Here is a 24,642-nt window from a genome sequence, read left to right on the forward strand (position 1 = left end):
CAATGAATCTTGGAACACTGAAAAAATGAAATGAAATTTTTAAAAAAGATACATGCAGTCCTGTGTTCACTGCAGCATTATTTACAATAGCCAAGATAATGGAAGCAACCCAAGTGTGCCTAAACAGATGGAAAGATAAAGAAGATGTGGTATATATACACAATGGAATATTACTCATCCATTAAATAGAATGAAATCCTTCCATTTGCAACAATATGGATGGACCTTGAGGGTATTATCTAAGTGAAATAAGTCAGACAGAGAAATACAAATACTGTATGATTTGACTCATATGTGGAATCCAAAAAAACAAAAAACAAACAGACATAAATAAATAAATAAATAAATAACACACATGAGAAAAACCAGACTCCTAAATATAGAGAACAAACTGATGGTTGCTCTCAGGTGGGGGATGGGTGAAACAGACAAAGAGGATTAAGAGGTATAAATTTCCAGTTATAAAATAAATAAGTCAGGAAGATGAGAAGTACAGCTTAGGGAACATAGTCAATAATACTGTAATACTGCTGTTTGGTTACAGATGGTGAATACACTTATTGTGGTGAGCATGAGTACTGTACAGAATTGTTGAATCAATATGTTGTATACCTGAGGCTATATATTAATTATACTTCAATTTAAAAAATGTACGTTAATTATACTTAAAAAAAAAACTAAGAAAGAGACTTACACTTTTAGTCAAAGCAGAGTATTTAGAACTCAATTTTACCTTCCTGCCATTACACAATAAAACACTGGACGTAACAGGTAAAACATTTGCTATCAGATGTAATACAACGGGTAGCGAAGGATAGCAATCCCTGAGATGTAGGAAACAAGCCAAGCAAGCGTTACATTTCCCATGGCTTTCTTTCAGAGGCAATTTCTAGACTGTAGCACAGCAGTCTAAATGAGTTGAAGAGACAGTGACCAGAGTTTAGGGAAATTGAGGCAGTTGGGATTTGCATGAAAGAGTTCACTAAAAAAGGAAATAATAAGTAGAGAAAGAGCTCTAGATATCTGCATAGGGAATGTCTATAATCTTTGGCTGAATATTAAATTGCACGTGCATAAGATGAAACTTCACAAGACTGGGGAAAGAGCAATCCACACAAAGCTGGAAGACAGAAGCATTCTAAACAGCCAGAGTAGAGAGATGTCAGTGACACTAAGGGGATTCAGTACAGAGCCTAGAAGGGTCACATGTAAAAGAAAGGCTAAAATAGTCTTAGTGTAAAGGCTACTGAAGACACATTACTGAAATTTAAAAACAAGCCTCGGAAGGATAAAGCTGATCTGCAAGAAATGTAACTACTTGCCAAACTAAACACCCAACAGCCTTAAAGGAAGTAACACTCAGTATCATCACCCACAATGTCCAGCATCCAATCACAAATTATTAAATCCGCCAAGAAGCAGGAAAGTAGGACGCAAAACCAGGGGGAGAAAATCAGACCAAAAAAACAAAACCAGAAATATTAGAATTAGCAGAGAAGGACATTTAACAAACTGACATCCACTTCTGGGAAGATGGAGTAGATGCCCTTTCCCTATCCCTCCTGCTCTGTACAATTGAAAATCCTGGAGATTATATAAAAAACAAACATAAAAATATACTAAAAAGTAATTCCTCGAGTACAAATCCTTTACCCCTTTGGTTAGGTTTATTCCCAGGTATCTTATGGTTCTTGGTGCTATAGTAAATGGAATCGATTCTCTAATTTCCCTTTCTGTATTTTCATTGTTATTGTATAAGAAAGCCACTGATTTCTGCACATTGACTTTGTATCCTGCCACGTTGCTGAACTGCTGTATGAGTTCTAGTAGTTTGGGGGTAGAGTCTTTTGGGTTTTCCATATAAAGAATCATGTCATCTGCGAAGAGAGTTTGATGTCTTCATAGCCAATTTGGATACCTTTTATTTCTCTTTGTTGTCTGATTGCTGTTGCTAGGACTTATAATAATATGTTGAACAAGAGTGGTGAGAGTGGGCATCCTTGTCGTGTTCCTGATCTCAATGGGAAGGCTGTGAGCTTTTTCCTATTGAGGATGATATTTGCTGTGGGTCTTTCACAGATAGATTTGATGAGGTTCAGGAATGCTCCCTCTATCCCTATACTTTGAAGCGTTTTAATCAGGAACGGATGCTGGATTTTGTCAAATGCATCAATTGAGAGGACCATGTGGTTCTTCTCTCTTCTCATATTAATTTGTTATATCACATTGATTGATTTGAGAATGTTGAACCATCCTTGTAGCCCAGGGATGAATCCCACCTGATCATGGTGGATAATCTTTTTAATGTGCTGTTGGATCCTGTTGGCTAGGACCTTGTTGAGAATCTTAGCATCCATATTCATCAGTGATATTGGTCTAAAATTCTCCTTTTTAGTAGGGTCTTTGCCTGGTTTGGGGATCAGGGTAATACTGGCTTCATAGAAAGAGTCTGGAAGTTTTCCTTCTGCTTCAATTTTTTGAAACAGCTTCAGGAGAATAGGTGTTATTTCTTCTTTGAAAGTTTGGTAGAATTCCCAGGGAATCCATCAGGTCCTGGGCTCTTGTTTTTTGGGAGGTTTTTGATCACTGCTTCAATCTCGTTATTAGATATCGGTCTGTTCAGGTTGTCGATTTCTTCCTGGTTCAATTTTGGTAGTTTATAGTTTTCCAGGAATGCATCCATTTCATCTAGGTTGCTAAGGAATTACAGAACACTCATGAAAGAAATTGAAGAAGAAACAAAAAGATGGAAGACCATTCCATGCTCTTGGATCGGAAGAATAAACATTGTTAAAGTGTCTATACTGCCTAGAGTAATCTATACTTTTAATGCCATTCCGATCAAAATTCCACCGGTATTCTTCAAAGAGCTGGAGCAAATAATCCAAAAATTTGTATGGAATCAGAAGAGACCCCGAATCGCTAAGGAAATATTGAAAAACAAAAATAAAGCTGGGGGCATCACATTATCTGATTTCAAGCTTTATTACAAAGCTGTGATCACCAAGACAGCATGGTACTGGCATAAAAACAGACACATAGACCAGTGGAACAGAGTAGAGAGCCCAGATACGGACCCTCAACTTTATGGTCAAATAATCTTCGACAAAACAGGAAAAATTTACAGTGGAAAAAAGTCTCTTCAATAAATGATGCTGGGAAAACTGGACAGCTTATATGGAGAAGAATGAAACTCGACCATTCTCTTACACCTTATACAAAGATCAACTCAAAATGGATAAAAGACCTCAACGTGAGATAGGAATCCATCAGACTCCTAGAGGAATCCATCAGACTCTATTACTCATAGGCAGTAATCTCTTCAATATCAGCCACAGCAACTTCTTTCAAGATGTCTCCAAAGGCAAAGGAAACAAAAGTGAAAATAAACTTTTGGGACTTCATCAAAATCAAAAGCTTCTGCACAGCAAAGGAAACAGTCAAAAAAACAAAGAGGCAACCCACGGAATGGGAGAAGATATTTGCAAATGACAGTACAGACAAAAGGTTGATATCCAGGATCTATAATGAACCCCTCAAACTCAACACACATGAAACAGGCAAACATATCAAAAAATGGGAAGAAGATATGAACAGACACTTCTCCAATCAAGACATACAAATGGCTATCAGACACATGAAAAAAATGTTCATCATCACTAGCCATCAGGGAGATTCAAATTAAAACCACACTGAGATATCACCTTACACCAGTTAGAATGGCCAAAATTAACAAAACAGGAAACAACATGTGTTGGAGAGGATGTGGAGAAAGGGGAACCCTCTTACACTGTTGGTGGGAATGCAAGTTGGTGCAGCCTCTTTGGAGAACAGTGTGGAGATTCCTCAAGAAATTAAAAATAGAACTTCCCTATGACCCTGCCATTGCACTCCTGGGTATTTACCCCAAAGATACGATGTTGTGAAAAGAAGGGCCATCTGTACCCCAATGTTTATAGCAGCAATGGCCACGGTCGCCAAACTATGGAAAGAACCAAGATGCCCTTCAACGGACGAATGGATAAAGAAGATGTGGTCCATATACACTATGGAATATTATGCCTCCATCAGAAAGGACGAATACCCAACTTTTGTAGCAACATGGACGGGACTGGAAGAGATTATGCTGAGTGAAATAAGTCAAGCAGAGAGAGTCAATTATCATATGGTTTCACTTATTTGTAGAGCATAACAAATATCATGGAGGACAAGGGGTGTTAGAGAGGAAAAGGGAGTTGGGGTAAATTGGAAGGGGAGGTGAACCATGAGAGACTATGGACTCTGAAAAACAATCTGAGGGGTTTGAAGTGGCAGGGGGGTAGGAGGTTGGGGTACCAGGTGGTGGGTATTATAGAGAGCACGGATTGCATGGAGCACTGGGTGTGGTGAAAAAATAATGAATACTGTTTTTCTGAAAATAAATAAGTTAATTTAAAAAAAATATATATATAGGGGCGCCTGGGTGGCTCAGTGGGTTGAGCTGCTGCCTTCGGCTCAGGTCATGATCTCAGGGTCCTGGAATCGAGTCCCACATTGGGCTTTCTGCTCGGCGGGGAGCCTGCTTCCCTCTCTCTCTCTGCCTGCCTCTCTGTCTACTGTGATCTCTATCTGTCAAATAAACAAATAAAATCTTTAAAAAAAAAAAATATATATATATATATACTAAGAAGTAGAAAGAAGAAAGAATAGCTAGGGATTAGCGAGGGATCTCAAGACCTGTTCAAAAGAACAGTGAATTCTCTGCTTTTCTTCTTAATTTAAATTTTTCAGACTTGGAGCTGAAGAAGCCAGCATCTCTGAAATGCCAACGGACATAGACAAATAAAGACCCAACAAAAGTCTGCTCTTTTTAGCTAAGGGACCAGAAAAATGGCAGCATAAGAGAAGAGACAAATTTTTGACAAAAACTTTTACTGCAATGCAGTAAACACTGCAGGGAAAATTATGTACTGTGGGTGCCACCTCCACCTATTCCAGTCAAAAGAGGAGTCTAGAAGTATATTCTCAGAAGCTTTTAGGAGGCACTCTAACCCTCCTGCCAGTAATGTCAAAGACCAAGTAGGGAACTGAAACCTCCATCCCTGCCAGTCAAAAATGAGCACCCTTTCCCTCCCCTGATAACATCAATGGAACCTCTCTACCATCAGAAAGAAGGTGCATCTTCTCAACAGATGCTGAATAGAGAACCTGGGCTTCTACCTGTATCTGGCAATAAAGAGATGGTGCCTAACCTTTGTCAGAACAGTGTCCAAAAAAGCCATTTAAAACTAAAGTTTGAAGATGATAAACGGGTTCCTGGGTGACACAGTTGGCTAAGGGACCAACTCTGGATTTTGGCTTGGATCATGATCTCAGGGTCATGAGCTCCTGCCATGCACTAGATTCCCTACTCAGTGTGAAGTCTTCTTGACTCCCTCTTCCTTTGCCCCTCCCACTTCTGCTCTCCCCACCCCCCCCTCTCTAAAATAAATAAATAAATCTTTAAAAAAAAAAGTGAAATAAAGATGACAAACAAATGGTCAATAAGCACATAAAAAGATGCTACACATCACTAATCACTTGAGAAATATGAATCAAAACTACAATGAGGGATGCCTGGGTAGCTCAGTTGGTCAAGCCGCTGCCTTCAGCCCTGCCTTCAGCCGCTGCCTTCAGAGTCCTGGGATCGAGTGCCGCATCGGGCTCCCTGCCCCACAGGGAGTCTGCTTCTCTCTCTGCCTGCCACTCTCTGCTTATGTGTGCTCTCTCTCTCTCTGACAAATAAATAAATAAAATCTTTAAAAAAAAAAACTACAATGAGCTACCACTTTACACCTGTTAGGGTAGCTATAATAATAATAATAATGATAATAACAATGACAAGTGTTGGCAAGGATGTAAAGAAACTGAAAACCTTGTGCATTGCTGGTGGGAATATAAAATGGTGCAGCTTCTAAGGAAAACATTATGGCAGTTCCTCAAAAACGTCAATATAAATTTACATATGACCTAGAAATTCAACTCCTGGGAATATATACAGAAGAATTTAAAAGACTCAAACCAGTATTTGCACAGAAGTGTTCAGAGCAGCATTATTTACAAGAGTCAAAAGGTAGAATTAACCCAATGTCCATCAACAGATGAATAGATAAACAAATTGTGGTATTACATAAAATGGAATTTTATTTCTTAAAAAGGGATGGAATTTGACACATGATACAGTATGGATGAACCCTGAAGACATTATGCTAAGTGGAAAAAGCCAGAAACAAAAGGACAAATATTATGATTTCATTTACATAAGGTGTCTAAAAATGGCAAATTCACAGAGATAGAAAGTAGAAAGAGATAGAAAGTGATGAGCAGGATTGGGGAGTAGAAGAGAATGGGGAGTTATTATTTAATGAGTACAGAATTTCAATTTGGGAAGATGCGAAAGTTCTAGAGATGGATGGTTGTCTAGTGTAAATGTTCTTAATGCCACTGAACTGTACATTTAAGAATGGTCAAAATAGTAAATTTTACATTACATGTACTTTACCATAATAAAAAATGATTTAAAAAATAAGATCCAAAGCCTTATGACAAATTATGAAAATGTTCAAGATTCCAATGAAATTCATTCATACCAAAAACCAGGAAAATCTCACATGGAATGTAAAAAGACAATCAATATATGCCAACTTCAAGATAACAGAGATGTTAAAATTATCCAATAAAATTACCCTATGCATGTTCAATTCAAAGCAGACATGAAAAAAAAAATGCTTCCACAGGCATATGACTACGCTTGAAACAAAGGAGCTTATATTACTACTTAGTAAAAACTGTCATTAAGGGCGTGGCTCAGTGGATTAAGCCTCTGCCTTCGGCTCAGGTCATGATCTCAGGGTCCTGGGATGGAGTCCCGCATAGGACTCTCTGCTCAGCAGGGAGCCTGCCTCCCCATCTCCCTCTGCCTGCCCCTCTGCCTACTTGTAATCTCTCTCTCTCTCTCTCTCTCAAATAAATAAATAAATAAATAAATGATAGTTATTTCCTAAAAATGTCATTAAGGAAGTTCTGTTCACAAGCAATATTTAATCATTTCAACTCTGCATGTAACTTATAATATAACCTCCAAATATGTACGGTCAATGACAAAATTATCAGAAAAATGGACAAATTCACAATAATCATGAGTGACATTTTCCATGAGCTTCATAGTACTTGATGGGAAAAAAATAATAAAAACTGGAACATGATAATTAAAAATTCTAATTTAATGAGTGTAATGTTTATATATACTAGCACCAACAACTATATTTGAATACTCACTATTTTTAAGAATATAGAGAGTATATGGGGTGCCTGGCTGGGTCAGTCAGAAGAGCATGTGACTCTTCATCCTGGGGTCATGAGATGTCATTTTTACATAGGGTGTAAAAATTACTTAAATAAAAAAACTTTAAAAGGTATTTTTTAAAAGAAGAATACAGAGAATTTTTTTTAATTGCCACATATTAGGGCATAAAGCAAGTTTCAACAAATGTCAAAGGATTTAGGTTGCACAGACCATATCCTCCAACCACAATGTGATTAAGCACTTGTTAAGAAAATAATAACAAAGGCATAACTAGAAAATTTTTTATGTTTGTTTGGAAATTAAGAGACATACTTCCAGGTGATTCATGGGTTAAAGTAGAAATCACAATAGAACTGAGAAAATACTTAGAATTTAACAGTGAAAATACTATCAAACTTAATGAATGTAGCTATTTAAAGGAAAATAAATAGCCTTAAATACATTTCAGAATGAAGGTTGAAATGAGATTTTTAAAAATTAAAAAAAGAACATCGAAATAAACTCAAAGAAAGTGCAAGTAAGAATGAAACAGGAGCCTCCCTACTTAAAAGGGAGTGGAAGTTATATGTAAAGGTCTGCTTTTTTGTTTGTTTGTTTTGCTTTGTTTTGTTTGAAGGGATTATTCTAGGAAGACTTCCTACAGGAAATATACTTGAACACTTTATAAATCCCTTCCAGTACTATGACTTTTCTCCTTTTGTAATAAATTGTGGTAAAACATACACAACATAGAATTTATTATTTCAACCCTCTTAAGTGTACAGGTCAATGCCATTAAGTACACGGACAATGCTATGCAATCATTACCACTGTCTATATCCACAACTTTTTCATCATCCTAAAGAGAGACTCTACCCATGAAACAATAACCAATCATTCCCCTCTCCTCTCAGCCCCTGGTAACCTCTATTTCACTTCCTGTTTCTCTGAATATGCCTTTTCCAGGCACCTCATATAAGTGGAATCATATAATATTTGTCCTTTTGTTTCTTGCTTCTCTCAAATGTTTTCAAGGTTTGTCCATAATGTAGCATATATCAGAATTTCATTCCTTTTTTAGGGCAGAACAATAACTCATTGTTTGAATAGACCACATTTTGTTTTTTAATGGCATATTAGTCTTCCTCATCATTTCTACTACCTTAGGACAATATTATTATTTACTAAGAGCTTTTATAAGCTCTTGGGTTTGTTTGTTTGTTTCTTTGCAAAACTCCAAGCAATAAATCACAAGTTCTTGTAGTGAATTAGACTTGTTATCATTTGGTTTATAGAAGTGGACATAAAGGGAAAAAATGGATTTTACACTGTGTTTTCCCCCAAATAAATTTCTACTTGATCTATAATCTCTTCTTTTTAAAGATTATTTATTTGTTTGTTTTACAGACAGAGATCACAGGTAGGCAGAGAGGCAGGCAGAGAAAGAGGAGGAAGCAGGCTCCCTGCTGAGCAGACAGCCCAATGCAGAGCTCCATCCCAGGACCCTGGGATCATGACCCAAGGCAAAGGCAAAGGCTTTAACCCACTGAGCCACCCAGACACCCCTATAATCTCTCTCTTTTTTAAAAGATTTTATTTATTTATTTATTTGTCGGAGAGAGCACAAGCACAGGGAGCAGCAGGCAGAGGGAGAAGCAGGCTTCCAGCTGAGCAGGGAGCTCAATATGGGACTCGATCCCAGGACCCTGGGATTAAACCAAGATTCTCTATTTGTTTTAAGATTGTCTTCTGCTAAATATCTCTCACAGCTAGGCCAATTTGCAAGGGTAATGCTAGCATATGTAAATAGGCAAAATATCATTTAAATAAATATGAAACAACCTTTTCTTACAAGGGAAACTACATATGCCTACCAAAAAAGTTCCAGGGAAACCAGCCACAGCATATATTTATTGGGCTGTTTTGTTACATGTGAAAAGTCTTTTGAATAAATGAGACATTTTAAATATTTTCTCATCCAATCTGGTATTTAATTCCCTACAAATTTTAGTTTATGTTCAATTTCAAATTATCTCAGTTCTTATTCAATTTCAACTTTGGATTATTTATCTCTTTGGTGTTCCTTTCTCTACACACACAAAAAAATTAAAGGTGAAAAGGGTAAAAAGTTTAAATTCTGGTCAATTTAGTTGCTTATTAATAATGCTATTATATATTAAAGTACAAAAAATTACTTGCCAAAAAATGTTTGTGGTTAAAAAAAAAAAAAAAGTACCTACAAAGTTCCCTGAGAACCTTTAACTTGCTTCATTATGTGAGCCTTCACTTTTATATTTTATATATTTTCTGCTACACGAAGGTACTATTTTTAATACCCATTTTTCTCAGCCTCCCTATTTATATTTTGATATCTATATCTACCAAATCACTTCGGATTCCCAGCATAGAGAAAACACCACAGATTTACCTTCTCCCCAAGTGTAAAACATGAATGCAAAGGGGAAAAAAATACTAACGGCATAAATCTTCAAAGAGTACTTTGCCTTACATCTATAAATATCTCACGGAAATTAAAAACGTCTGGGAACTTAAAATTGGTCAAGAAAATACATGTTTTAATTCTCCTAAGTATAGCATAGGGAATAAAGTTTGGCACCAAGAACATCTTCAAAAATATTGTCTGACTAAATCTTTAGAATATTTAAAAAAAAATATTCTTCTTTTTAAAAATATTTATTTATTTGAAAGACAGAGAGAGAGAACATGCACGTGTGAGCTGGGGAGAGGGGCAAAGAGAGAGGGAGAGTATCTCCAGCAACTTCACACTGAGCGCAGAGCTGATGGACTCAATCCCAGGACCCTGAGATCACAACCTGAGCCAAAATCAAAAGTCCATACTCAAACAACTAGGCCATCCAGGTGCCCCATTATATGCAATGGGGCATATAATTATATGCTTTCTTCATAAGAATTTTTTAGGTTATTGGGTTTTTAAAAAATAATACAACTTTATCCCTTCTTCAGTTATATTGCTATAGACTTGGAAAAATACGTAACTGAGAATTATGGGAATTATATTTTGGCACACATGCTTCTTTTTGGTACATTTTTGTTTGGTACTTCATTTTGCTTTGTGTTATAGATATTTGTGCATGTACTATATGCCCAACTAGAATATAAATGACTTATAAGTAAGAAACATAGCCTATTTCATGACTGCATTACCCATCATGCTTAATGTAGCACTTTGCACATAGTAGGTTCCCAATAAATACTGGTAGGATATAGAATTATTGAAAATTTGTGTAAAAAAATATTTAAATTAACAGTGAAAAAGGAGGTTACTTTATTCCTAATCAGATTGTAATGAAGACTATTTCAAACTCTATGCAGTGATGATACACACAAATATTTAAACTATTTATGTGCCTCAACTTGACATAATTTCATGATAACTTGATGGCAATCACATTTAAATATATTAGAATATTTTTGTAATAATGCTACTCTAGAATAGCAACTTTAATAGCTGAGAAAACATGTTAAAGACCATTAACCTGAAAGAAACAGAACACTAAACATTTTTTTCAGAAATCAATGTATAAGGTTAAACATTCCACTATAATATTTATGAGCAAACCTCAAATTAAAATTTATAAATGCAAACTATCAAATGTTTCAGTTAGACAATAATTTAGATTATATTTTATAATTCCTCCTGTGTACACATTGATGAATACTATATAAAAAAACGTTCTTTCTTCTTTAATGTCTTTGACTGTAACTATCTAGTTTCAAAATTAATTTTGCTTGAATGCAAGGCCATGGCAATGTTATTAAAGCCCTTAATTATCAGTGAATATGATATTAATCAGTGAACACAAGTAAGTGATTTTCCTTACCTTTAGGACAGCAATGAATGGTACGAAGTTAGCTCTTTGGAGTCCATTTTTATAGAGATCTGAAAGAAAAAATTGCTATTAGTTTTTTATTTAGGCTAAATCTAATGTTAGCTCATATCTCAGTCTAGAAAATAAAGCTTTCTATTTATAAAAAAGATAAACATGCAAAAGAAAAATAACTGAAATTGATTTCTATTCTGGTACTACACAAAATTCATTATATTCTTAATAAGAAGAAGAACTGACAAAATTATGAAAGAAAATCAAAAGACATTCAATCAAATTGGCTTTGAGCTGTGGTTTAAAAAAAAAAGTAATAAAAGAATTTGGAAGAGATCACAAATAATCCTAAGTCAATAACTCAACATCAGATATTTTTTAAAGTATTTAATATTTCAACATATAGAATTTTACTGGGAAAGGAATCACATTGCCCTTTATCTCAATCTATAGTAAAAATTCTCAGTACACAATTAAAAATGTGTAACAAGATTAGCCTTTTAAGAAAACACATCAAAAGACAAAACTGTGCATGTATTTGTATCAAGATTACATATTTAACATAAAGGTAAATGACACTAAGGCCACTCTACTTTAAGATAAATTACCTAAAAATTAAAATTCCATTCTCAAAAGACTATAAATTTAATAGTTATAAAATAATAAACAGCTAGTATTTTTTGCTTTATAATATGCATATGTCACAGTGCATGTATGTTCAGACATATCCACACACATGAACACACACTGTCAAGAGCAAAGCAGTGGAAAGAGGTAGCAAATTTTAAGCTTTCCATATTTTTCTTCATTTTCTCTTTTTCTTCCTAAAAAAAAAAGGACTTGGAATTTTATTCAAGAGATTGAAATGTTATTGCATATAAAACATCCCTTTTAAAAGTAAAATCTGAAGTAATGAGTTTTTTTAAAAGAGTATAAAAATGGGAACAGTAAAGAGTCTTCTCAATAATAAAACCCATGAATTAGGTTATGTGTCTTGATTTTTTTAAAAATATGCTTTAGAGTTTCCTTCCTATATTTCCTTGTTTAGAGAAAATTTGATGACTGAGATAGACCTCAACTGCCACATATACTTATGGAAATAAAATATGGTCATTAGGAAACATTTATTCTCTTTAGAAAAATATTCATCCTAACATCATTATAGTGTAGAATGTATTTTCAAAGCTCTTTGGTTAATTAAGGGCAAGAGGCTTTAATTCAGTTACATTTAATATATTTATTTAGGGATATTACAAAAGGTAAGATAATGTTGGCCAGGCTGTTGGAATTTTCAAATCCAAAATGAGATCTTTCCTTTCCTATAATCAATAACCTCAAAAGAGTAAATAGGTAAAATGCAGGAAGTGGATTATTAAGTTAGATGTTTTCATAATCTTCCCTAATTATTAGGTTGCTGGGGAAGGTACAAAAAACACTACTGTATGATAAGAGTTCACAGCCATGATTGCTAATAAGTGGTAACATTCAAAAATAAAATATTCTTATTTTATTTATTTTTTTTTAAGTAGGCTCCATGCCCAACATGGGGCTTGAACTCATGACTCCAAGATCAATAGTCACATGCTCCACTAACTGAACCAGCCAGGTGTCCCAAAAAATAAGATCGTTTAAATACACTCAATGTTTACAGCAGCTTTACTTGTAATAGCCAAAAACTGGAAGCAATCCAAATGTCCATCATTACACGAGTGGATAAGAAAACTGTGGCTTTTCTGTATAATGAAATACTACTTAGCAATAAAAAGTAGAAACCATACACACAACAAAAGAAATGAAGCTCAAAATAATTATGCAGAGTAAGAGGCCAGACCCCCCCCAAAAAAAAAAAAGGTACATACTGTTTGATTCTAATTACATAAAACTCTAAAAAAAAAAGCAAACTAAAGCTACAGTAACAAAGCAAACTGGTGGTTGCCTAGAGAAGGGGTCACCTGGGGTGACCAGGAGAGATGAAAATAAGGAAAGAAGAAAGTTTGAGTGTGATGGAAATATTCATTATATTGACTGTGGTGGTGATTTCACAGATATAAGCACATGCCAATATTTTGGAAATTGTACCCTTTAAATATGTGCCATTTATTGTATATCGATTATAGCTCAATAAGTTCTTTTAAAATTTATTGGGGAAAATACCAAAGTGAATATCAAAGAACACTGTGTTCATATTACACTAATGAAAGTTTATCTATATTAAGGTAACCTTTTGGTCTCACAGAATAATATCTTTGTTATGGACATATAAAGCTCTGAGATGTCTAACTTAACAAATGTGTACCTTTCAGTAGGTTCATGACAATGAAAGATGTAAAAGGCCCACTTGTCATATTCTTGACTGAAAGCTTCCACTCATCAGCAAAGTTAAAAATCAAATAATACCTTTCAGGCTTCAAGAGTTAATTTTTTAAGGGGTTAACTTTAAAAACACTCTGCCTTTATAAGGATATATAATCCAAACTTTATGCTCTGAGAAGTATTCTCTAAACAGAATTCTAAACAAAATTCATTTGGCTTGAAAACCTTTAGGTTTTTATAGGACACTTAAGTGAAAAAGAACGGTACTCATTAAATTGAAGAGTTTTTTTGCAATTCAAATATTATGCTAATTATCAATGCAATAGATCTCCTGAAATGTTACTTAGCTACCATTTTTTTCCATAGTAGTTGTTTAATATTCTTTTTCTCAGACATAAAGATTTTATAATACATTTATATCAACATTTGTCATTGTTTACTAAATACTATTTAAAAATTCAGTAGAAGTTCTTGCCTACAATTTTTAATGATTTCTAAACAGAGTTAAATGAGCACTTGGTCATATAAGAGAGAGTACTGAAATTACGGCACATTCATTTTTCAAGACTGGTAATAAGGACTTCTACATTCTCCACAGTGAATAACTATAATAATACTTACAGATGAAATACATGCAAAGAGGATTTTTAAAGGAATTACAAGGACCTAAATACTTTGGAGATGTACATGGATAGACAGATTTTCTTCCTTAAAAATCCAAGCATCGCAGAAAAGGTTATATACAAAAACATAATGGTAAACACATATCAAAACCACTAGTAAGTATGCAAAGAATAAGGAGAAAGAAATTCAAACATATCCCTAAACAATTAAGCAAAACATGAAAGAACGACAAGGATCAGAGGACATCTTTAGAAACAATCACAAAACAAATAGCAAACTGACAATAAATACATTTCCATCAATAAACTACTTTGAATGTAAATGGACTAAATGCTCCAATCAAAAGACATAGGGTGACAGAATATAAAAAAAACCAAGATCTATATATATGCTGCCTACAAGAGACTCATTTCAGACAAAAAGATATTTGTAGACAGAAAGTGAGGGGATGGAGAAACATCAATCATGCAAATGGATGGCAAAAGAAGGCCAGAGTAAAAAAAATACTTATATTGCACAAAACAGACTTTAAAACAAAGACTGTAACAAGAGACACAAAAAGACACTATATACTAATAAAAGGGGTAATCCAACAAGAAGATATAATGATTGTAAATATTTATGCACCCAACAGAGAAGCACCCAAATACATAAAACAGTTAATATTAAAAATAATAACAATCACAAAATAAAGGAACTAATTGATAACAATACAGTAACAGTAGGTGACCTTAACACCCCACTTACATCAACGGACAGACCATCTAAACAAAAAATTAACAAGGAAACAATGGCTTTGACTGACACACTGGACCAGATAGATTTAATAGAATTCAGAAGATTCCATTCTAAAATAGTAGAAATACCTTCTTTTCTTTTCTTTTTTTTTTAAGATTGTATTTATTTATTTGATTGACAGAGATCACAAGTAGACAGAGAGGTAGGCAGAGGGGGGCGGGGGAAGCAGACTCCCTGCTGAGCAGAGAGCCTGATGCGGGGCTCTATCCCAGGACCCTGAAATCATGACCTGAGCTGAAGGCACAGGCTTTAACCCACTGAGCCACCCAGGCGCCCCTACCTTCTTTTCAAGTGCACATGGAACATTCTCCAAAACAGATCATATTTTAGCTCACAGAACAAACCTCAACAAATTCAAGAAGATTAAAGTCATACCATGAATCTTTTGGGACCACAAGGCTATAAAACTAGAAGTCAACAACAAGAAAATATCTGGAAAGACCACAAATACATGGAGGTTAAATAATCTGCTACTAAACAATGAATAAGTCAGGAAATAAAAGAAGAAATAAAAAGTACATGGAAACAAATGAAAATGAAAATACAATGGCCCAAAAGCTTTAGGATGCAGTAAAAGTGGTCATAAGAAGAAAATTTATAGCAACACAGGCCTCCCTCAAGAAGAAAAATCTCCAACAACCTAACTTTGCATCTAAAGGAGCTATAAAAAGAACATGCAAAATCTAAAACCATGAGAAGGAAGGAAAAATAAAGATTAGAGTAGAAATAAATGATATAGAAACAAAAAACAAAACAAAACAAAAAACAATAGAACAGATCAACAAAACTAGAAGCTGGTTCTTTGTAAAAAATTAACAAAATTGAGAAACCCCTAGCCAGACCTACCAAGAAAAAAAAGAATAAGGACTCAAATAAAATCACAAATGACACGGGGCGCCTGGGTGGCTCAATGGGTTAAAGCCTCTGCCTTCAGCTCAGGTCATGATCCCAGGGTCCTGGGATCGAGCCCCGCATGGGGCTCTCTGCTCTGTGGGGAGCCTGCTAACTCCTCTCTCTCTCTCTCTCTCTCTGCCTGCCTCTCTGCCTACTTGTGATCTCTGTCTGTAAAATAAATAAATAAAATCTTTAAAAAAAAAAATCACAAATGAGAGCAGAAAAATAACAACCAATGCCACAGAAACATAAACAATTATAAGAGAATATTATGACAAACTATATGCCAACATATTGGCCAACCTAGAAGAAAAGGATAAATTCCTAGAAACATATCAACTACCAAAACTGAAACAGGAAGAAATAGACGATTTGAATAGACTGATAGCCATCAAAGAAATGGAATCAATAATCAAAAAATTCCCAACAGACAAAGTCCTGGACCAGAAGGCATCACAGGCAAATTCTACCAAACATGTAAAAATGAGTTAATACCTATAATTCTCAAACTATTCCAAAAAATATGAAAGGAAGGAAAACTTCCAAATTCATTCTATGAGCCCAGCATTACCTTGATACCAAAACCAGATAAAAACATCACAAAAAAGAGAACTACAAGCCAATATATTTGATGAACACAGGTGCAAAAATCCTCAATAAAATACTAGCAAACTAAAATAAATAAATAAATAAAAATAAAATACTAGCAAACTGAATCCAACACCACCTTAAAAAAATCATTCACAATGATCAAGTAGGATTTATTCCTGGGTTGGAAGCGTGGTTCAATATTCACGAGTCAATCAATCTGATATATCACAACAATAAGAGAAAGGGTAAAAACTACATGATCATTTCAATAGATGTAGAAAAAGTGTTTGACAAAGCAGAACACCAACTCATGATAAAAACTCTCAACAAAATAGGTTTAGAGGGAACATCTCTTTTTTTTTTTTTTTAACATTTTACTTATTTATTTGACAGAGAGAGCAATCACAAGTAGGCAGAGAGGCAGGCAGAGAGAGGGGGGGAAGCAGGCTCCCTGCTGAACAGAGAGCCAAATGTGGAGCTTGATCCCAGGTCCCTGAGATCATGACCTGAGCCAAAGGCAGAGGCTTAACCCACTGAGCCACCGAGGTGCCCCAAGAGGGAACATATCTCAACACGATAAAGGCCATATATGAAAGACCCCACAGCAAACATCATTCTCAATCAGGAAAAACTGAGAGCTTTTCCCCTAAGGTCAAGAACAACACAAAGATGTACACTCTGTCCACTTATATTCAACAGATTACTGGAAGTCCTAGCAATAATATAGCAAAATGAAATAAAAGGCATTGAAATGGGTAAGAAAGAAGTAAGGGGCGCCTGGGTGGCAGTTAAGCAACTGCCTTCTGCTCAGGTCATGATCCCGGACTTCCAGGATCGAGTCCTGCATGGGGCTCCCAGCTCCTTGTGGAGTCTGCTTCTCCCTGTGCCTTCTCCTCTCTCATGCTCTCTCTCACTCATTCTCTCTCAAATAGATAAATAAAATCTTTAAAAAAAAGAGAGAGAGAGAGAGAGAAAGAAAGAAGTAAAACATTCAATTCATTATTTGCAGATGACATGATACTATACATAGAAACCCCAAAAGATTCCACCAAAAACCTGCTAAACTGTTAAATTCAGTAAGGTTGCAGGATCTACTGAAATTTGTTGCATTTCTATACACCAAAAATGAAGCAGCAGGAAGAGAAATTAAGAAAACAATCCTATTTACAACTGCACCAAAAACAGTAAGATACCTAGGAATAAACCTAACCAAAAAGATAAAAGACCTATTGAAATAAATTGAAGATGACATACAGAAAATGAAAAGACATTTCGTGCTCATAGACTGGAAGAAAAAATGTTGTTAAAATGTCTATACTACCCAAAGTAATTTACATATTTAATGCAATCCCTATCAAAATACCAACAGCATTTTTCAGAGAACCAGAAAAATAGAATCACAAAAGACCCCAAATAGTCAAAGCAATCTTGAAAAAGAAAAGCAAAGCTGGAGGCATCACAATTCCAGACTTCAAGTTATATTACAAAGCTGTAGTAATCAAAACAGAATGGTACTGGCCCAAAAGTAGACATACAGATCAACAGAAGAGAACAGAAAACCCAAAAAGGAACCCACAACTCTATGGTCAAATACTATTTGACAAAGGAAGAAAGCATATTCAATGGAAAAAAGACAGTAGTCTCTTCAACAAATGGGTTTGGGAAAACTGGACAGCAACAGGCAAAAGAATGAAAATAGACCACTTTCTTATACCATTCACAAAAATAATTTCAAAATGGATTAAAAACCTAAATGTGAGAACTGAAACCATAAAAATCCTAGCAAAGAACAAAGGCAGTGACTTCTTTGACATTGGCCTTACCAACTTTTTTCTACCTCTGTCTCCTGAGCCAAGGGAAACAAAAACAAACTACCGGAACCACATCAAAATAAAAAGCTTCTGCACAGCAAAGGAAACAATAAAACTAAAAGAAAACTATGGAATGGGAGAAGATATTTGCAATGACATACCTGATAAAGAGTTAATATCCAAAATACATAAATAACTAATACAACACAACACCCAAAAACCAAATAATCAAATTTAAACATGGCCAAAATATACACACAGACATTTCTCCAAAAAGGTATCAGATGACCAGCACACACATGAAAAGGTGTTCAATATCACAGTGATGTACAAATCAAAACTTCAATGAGATATCACCTCACAGCTGTCAAAATGGCTAAAATCAACAACACAAGAGACAACAGGTGTTGGTAAGAATGTGGAGAAAAGGGAACCCTGGTGTCCTGTTGGTGGGAATGCAAACTGGTGCAACCACTGTGGAAAACAGTATGGAGGTTCTTCAAAAAATTAAAAATAGAACTACCTTGAATCCAGCAATCACACTACTGGGTATCTACCCAAGGAATATAAAAACACTAATTCAAAGGGATACATGTGTTCCCTATGTTTACAGCAGCATTATTTACAACAGCCAAGATATGGAAGCAGCCCAAGTGTCCATCAATTGATGAATGGCTAAAAAAAGATGTGGCATATATACAGAATGGATTATTACTCAGCCATAAAAAATATGAAATCTTGCCATTTACAATGACATGGATAGAGCCAATGAGTATAATGATAAACGGAATAAGTCAGAGAAAGACAAATACCCTATGATTTCATATATATGTAGAATTTAAGAAACAAAACAAATAAGCAAAGGGAGAAAGAGACAAATCAAGAAACTGACCCTTAATTACACAGAACAAACTGATGGTTACCAGAGGGGAGGTAATTGGGGGGATGGGTTAAATAGGTGATGGAGAGTAAAGAGTCCACTTGTCATCATGAGCACCTAAGCCCCTGGTGATATTTGGAATTGTTGAATCACTACATTGTACACCTGAAACTAAAATAACACTATATGTTGACAAACTGGAATTAAAATAAAAACCTAAAAAACAAATTCAAGTGTCAAAACTAACAAGGTGTAATGCTTATTTATATAAGTACATGTCTGTCAAGAGAAAGAAAACTTTCAAGATTGATAATTAGAAGGAGTGTTCCTTTTAACACAATGAGATACTACCACACACCAGTCAGCATGGCTAAAATTAACAAGTCAACAACAAATGTTGGCAAGGATGCTGACAAAGGGGAACCCTGTTACACTGTTGGTGGGACTGCAAGCTGGTGAAACCACTCTGGAAGACAGTATGGAGGTTCCTCAAGAAGCTAAAAATATTATCATTTTATTTTCATTTCAATATACTTTCATGAATTCCTACACATAGTTATGCTGAAATGAGTGCTGAAGACAAAAGATAAATAAAAAAGGGAACTAGATTTACAGAATCCTTACTAGGAGCCAGGCAATTCACTAGGCAATGTATACAAATCACAGTAACACTACAAAACAGATACTTCTACCTCCCTTTTATAGGAAAAGAGACTGATCCTCATAGTTTCAGATAATTTGCTGAATTTCCAGCCAGTAATAGGTATACCTAGGAGTCAAGGTCTTGAATGATGTTAAAACTTGTGGACTTCTTCAGAACCATGTTCTGTTCAGCTTATCACAGCCGACAGACACAACCAGACTATAACCATGATTCAAGGTAAAAAGGGACAGAGGTATAAATATAATACACAGAGCAAGAAGCTATTCATTTTATCATGGTTCAAAGGCAGCTTTACAGAAGTAAGAGTGGCACTAGACCACCTTGAAAAAATAAGCAGGGTGCCTCCCAGCAGAGAGGAAGGAAGAATATTCTAGGCACGAGAGTCAGTATGAGTTCATGACTCTACTTTCTTTTCTAACAGTATACAATCTATCATTCAAATAACACATTCTGAATCAAACTTTCTTAAACCCACCATGTTTGACAAACTTTTAGAGTGGCCCTCCATAAACCCCAGACCTGGTATTATGCTTAGGTGTAAACATTGGACACCAGGATCAAAGGACAGTTATCCCCGAGAATAGGAATCAAGTGCAGTGAATTCTACAGTTGCCCCAGCTTAGTGCCAGGGCAAAGCTGACAGCACTCTGCCCAGAGAGGGGGAGTCCAGGCAGCATCTGGCAGCCTTCCTGAATGGAGATGGATGAGAGTCCTGGGAGGACAAAGCAAGTAGAGTTCCCAGGGCAGAGTACCAGAGAAAAGAAAGCTGCCTAGTAAAAAAGCTCTGGGGATCTGCTAAAGGTCCCTAATGAGTCCTCAATGAAGTACTAATCAGACATGCGTGGAAGGAAACTATCGAAAGCCACGCAAAAAAGATATCAGGGAGTACTAGAGAAAACCACCACTGGGGCTCACACATGCCTGTCTCCACCAGTCAGATTGGAAAACCTCATAATTCATGGGGTACTGGGTAGAGTACTCACCTCACCAGTGAGAAAAACTAGTTTGAGACTAAATGTACTCTGTCCTGCTGTACAAAGCTTAGAGACAATAGCCCCCAAAATCATACCAATTCTAAGAATGGGAACGAAGATCAGAAGTATTTATTGGAATATAAAACTCTCTAGCACTCAACACAGTAAAAATTACATTGTCTGACATCCAATAAGAAATGATGAAAGCATGCAAAGAAAAAGGAAAATAAGGCCCATAATGAGGAGAAAAAGCAATCAATAGAAACAGACCTAGGATTGACACAGATAATAAATTTAGTAGATAAGTACATTACAGTTATTGCTATAATCCATGTGTTCAAGCAGCATGAAGAAAGATTTTCCCAATCAAATAGAGTCATGGAAATTATTTTTTAAAAACCCTAAGATGAACTTTAAAAAAAATTAACATATGATGTATTATTTGCCCCAGGGGTACAAGTCTGTGAGTCATCAGTCTTACATAATTCACAGCACTCACCATAGCACATAGCCTCCCCAACGCCCACAACCCAGCCACCCTATCCCTCCCCTCTCCCCGAAGCAATCTTAGTTTGTTTCCTGAGATTAAGAGTCTCTTATGGTTTGTCTCCCTCCCCAGAACTTTTAGAGATGAAAACAGTATGTGGAATGAATAATATGCTGGCCGGGAAGGAGATTACACAGTGCAGAAAAAAAAAAATCAGTGAACTTGAAGATACTGCAATAGAAGCTAGCCAAAATGAAGCACTGAAAGAAAAGGTAAGAAAACATAAGACAGAATAAGTGAGCTATGGTGCAACTTTAAGCAACCTAATACCTGTGTAACTGTATTACCCAAAGGAGAGAAGAGGAGAGGATATTAAAAAAACGTGAAGAAATAATGGTCAAAATATTGCCAAGCTTGATGAAAACTATAAACCCATAGATCTTCTTTGCTCTATGAGGCCCAAGCACAACACCAAGGCATATTATAATCAAACTGCTTAAAAATGGTAACTAAAGGAAAACAAAAATCCTAAAAGCAACCAGAGAAAAAAGGTACATTAAATATACAGAAATAAGGATAAGGATGACAGCACTTCTCACTGGAAACCAATGTAAGCCAGAACACAGTGAAGCAATACCTTTAAAGGACAATGGAAAAAAAACAAAACTGTCAACAAAGAATTCTATCCTGAGCCAAAGTATCTTTTAAAATACAGACTTTTGGGCCACCCGAGTAGCTCAGTCAGTTAAGTGTGTTGACTCTTTCTCTGTGACTCTTGCTCTCAGCTCAGGTCTTGATCTTAGGGTCATGAGTTCAAGCCCTGATTCAGGCTCCACACTGGGCACAAAGCCTCCTTGGGGGTGGGGGGGTGGAATCAGGAGGGGGAGACAAACCACGAGACACAAGGACTCCCGGAAACAAACAGAGGGTTTTAGAAGGGAGGGGGGTGGGGGGATGGGTGAGCCCGGTGATGGGTATTAAGGAGGGCATGGATTGCATGGAGCACTGGGTGTTATACACAAACAGTGAATCATGGAACACTACATCAAAATCTGATGATGTACTGTATGGTCACTAACATAACACAATAAAAATTAAAGTATAAAAATGCAAAGCAAAATAAATGAAAAATAAAAATAAAACAACAAAAAACAGATTTTTTGTGACATTTAAAAGCTGAAAGAATTCATCACCAGAATACCAGAACTACAAAAATCTTAAAAAGAAGTCCTCTGCCAAAAAAATATTAGATGGAGCCCCATAATACACAGAGGAATTAAGAGCAACAGAAATGGCAATTATGGGTAAATATGAAACTTTATTATTGTTATCTAAATGCTTTTTTTAAAGATTTTTATTTATTTACTTGACAGACAGAGATCACAAGCAGGCAGAGAAACAGGCAGAGAGAGAAGGGGAAGCAGACTCCCTGCTGAGCAGAGAGTCCAATGCGGGGCTCAATCCCAGGACCCTGGGATCACACCTGAGCCGAAGGCAAAGACTTTAACCACTGAGCCACCCAGGCACCCCTAAATCCTTTTTAAAAATTTTTATTTATTTATTTACTTACTTGAAAGAGAGAGAGAAAGCATGAGGAGGTGGGCAGAGGGAGAGAGAGGAGAGCAGGGAGCCTGATATGGAGCTCCATCCCAGGACCCTGGGATCATGACCTGAGTCAAAGGCAAACACTTAAATAACTGAGCCACTCAGGTATCCCCAGTCCTTTTTTTTAAAAAAAGATTTTTAATTTTAAGTAATCTCTACACCTAACCTGGGGCTCAAATTCACAACCCTGAGATCACGAGTTCCATGCTTTTTCAAATGAGCCAGCCAGATGACCCTTATCTAAATCCTTTAAAAAGATAACTATTTAAGGGAGCCTGGGTGGTTCAGCTAGTAAGAGGCAGACTCCTGGCTTGGCTCAGGTCATGATCTCAGGGTCAGGAGAGAGAGGAGCCCCCACCAGTCTCCATATTCAGTGCAGAGTCTGTTTATGCCTCTCCCTCCTCCTCTGCCCCTCCAAGCCCCACCTCCCTCACCACTTGCATTTTCTAATAAAAAAATCTTTTTAAAAATTAAAATAAATAAATAAATAAGGGTGCCTGGGTGGCTCAGTTGGTTAAGTGTCTGCCTTCAGCTCAGGTGGTGATCCCAGGGTAGGTCCTAGGATTAAGCCCTGCATTGGGCTTGCTGCTCAGCAAGAAGCTTGCTTCTCCCCCTCTCTCTGACCCTCCCCTCTGCTCCTGTTCACATGCTCTCTCTCTCAAATTTAAAAAAAAAAAAAGAATTTAAAAAAAATTTTTAAAAAGGTAACTATTTAAATCAAATATAACAGTATATTTTGGCATGTATAACATGGGTGTATTAAAAATGGGTGCATACTGTTAAAGGTAAGCTTCTTCCACTATACTAGAAGTGGTATAATATCACTTAAAGGTAGACTGATAAAGTTTTATATGATAATCCCCAAAGCAAACCATAAAACCTTTTCTAAAAACCTCATAAAAGTGAAATTTTAGAGTATATGTTATTTTGTATAAGGCTTCTTTAACTCGGCCTGTTTCTGAAATGTACCCATGTTGTTATGTTCATCCCTTTTCATTGCTGAGTAGTGTTCCATTTTATTCATATGCTACAAATTCTTTATCCATCCTCTGACGAAAACCTGAGTTGTTTCCAGTTATTGGCTATTATAAATAAAGCTGCTAGAGTCATTCTTTTTTTTTATGCTCACTTAGTCTATATGTTAACTGATAGAACCATTCTTCTATAAATTTTTTTGTCAACTTTTTTTCTTCCCATTTCTGTGGGTAAATATCTAGGAGTTTAACTGTTGGGTCATAGGGTTAGAAGTACATTTAATTTCATAAGAAAATGTCAAACATTTTTCAAAGTATCTTACACTCTGCATTGCCATCAACAGTGTAGGAGAGTTTTAGTTGCCCCACAGCTTCATCAGTAGTGAGTTTTGCAAGCCTTTTTAATTTGAGTCATTGTGGTGAGCATGTATTATGATGTTTCACCGTGCTTAATTTGCATTTGCCTGATGACTATTTAAGCTGGATTTTTGCATGTGTCTCCTAGCCAAAAGAAGTACCTGTTTAAAAATTGGGCCCAGTGGTTTAGGTGGTTTATTATTGGCTTTTAAGAATTCTTTGTATATTCTGGATTCTATTCCTTTGTGAAATATATGATTTACAAATATTTTTTCCTAGTCAATGGTTTGCCCATCCATTTTCTTAAGGTGCTTTTTAAAGGAGCAGCAGTTTTTAATTTTGTTGAAATCTAATTTGTCATTTTTTTATAGTATTGCTTTCTAGGATTTGTTTAAGAAATCTTTGCCTTCCCCCAAATCATGAAAATATACTTCAAGGTTTTCCTCGAAAAGCTTAATAGTTGTTTTTTTTTTTTTTCTTACTTAGGTCTATGATCCATCTCAA

General features: G+C 35.8%; 1 protein-coding gene across 7 annotated transcripts in view; it reads right to left on the reverse strand.

The window, feature by feature from the left end:
* Positions 1-24,642, reverse strand: part of AFG1L (AFG1 like ATPase) — a 220,742-nt gene that overhangs the window by 85,084 nt on the left and 111,016 nt on the right. For all 7 annotated transcript variants that reach the window (XR_014312179.1, XR_014312180.1, XM_082732073.1 and 4 more), the window contains one exon: positions 11,167-11,225. Coding sequence is in view for 5 of the 7 variants with exons in the window: in XM_082732073.1 (XP_082588199.1) it covers positions 11,167-11,225 (59 nt within the window). In the remaining 2 variants the exon portion in view is untranslated. The remainder of the gene's footprint in view (positions 1-11,166; positions 11,226-24,642) is intronic.

Source organism: Mustela nivalis (assembly GCF_964662115.1).
Source record: "Mustela nivalis genome assembly, chromosome: 5".
NCBI classification, from domain to species: Eukaryota; Metazoa; Chordata; class Mammalia; order Carnivora; family Mustelidae; genus Mustela; species Mustela nivalis.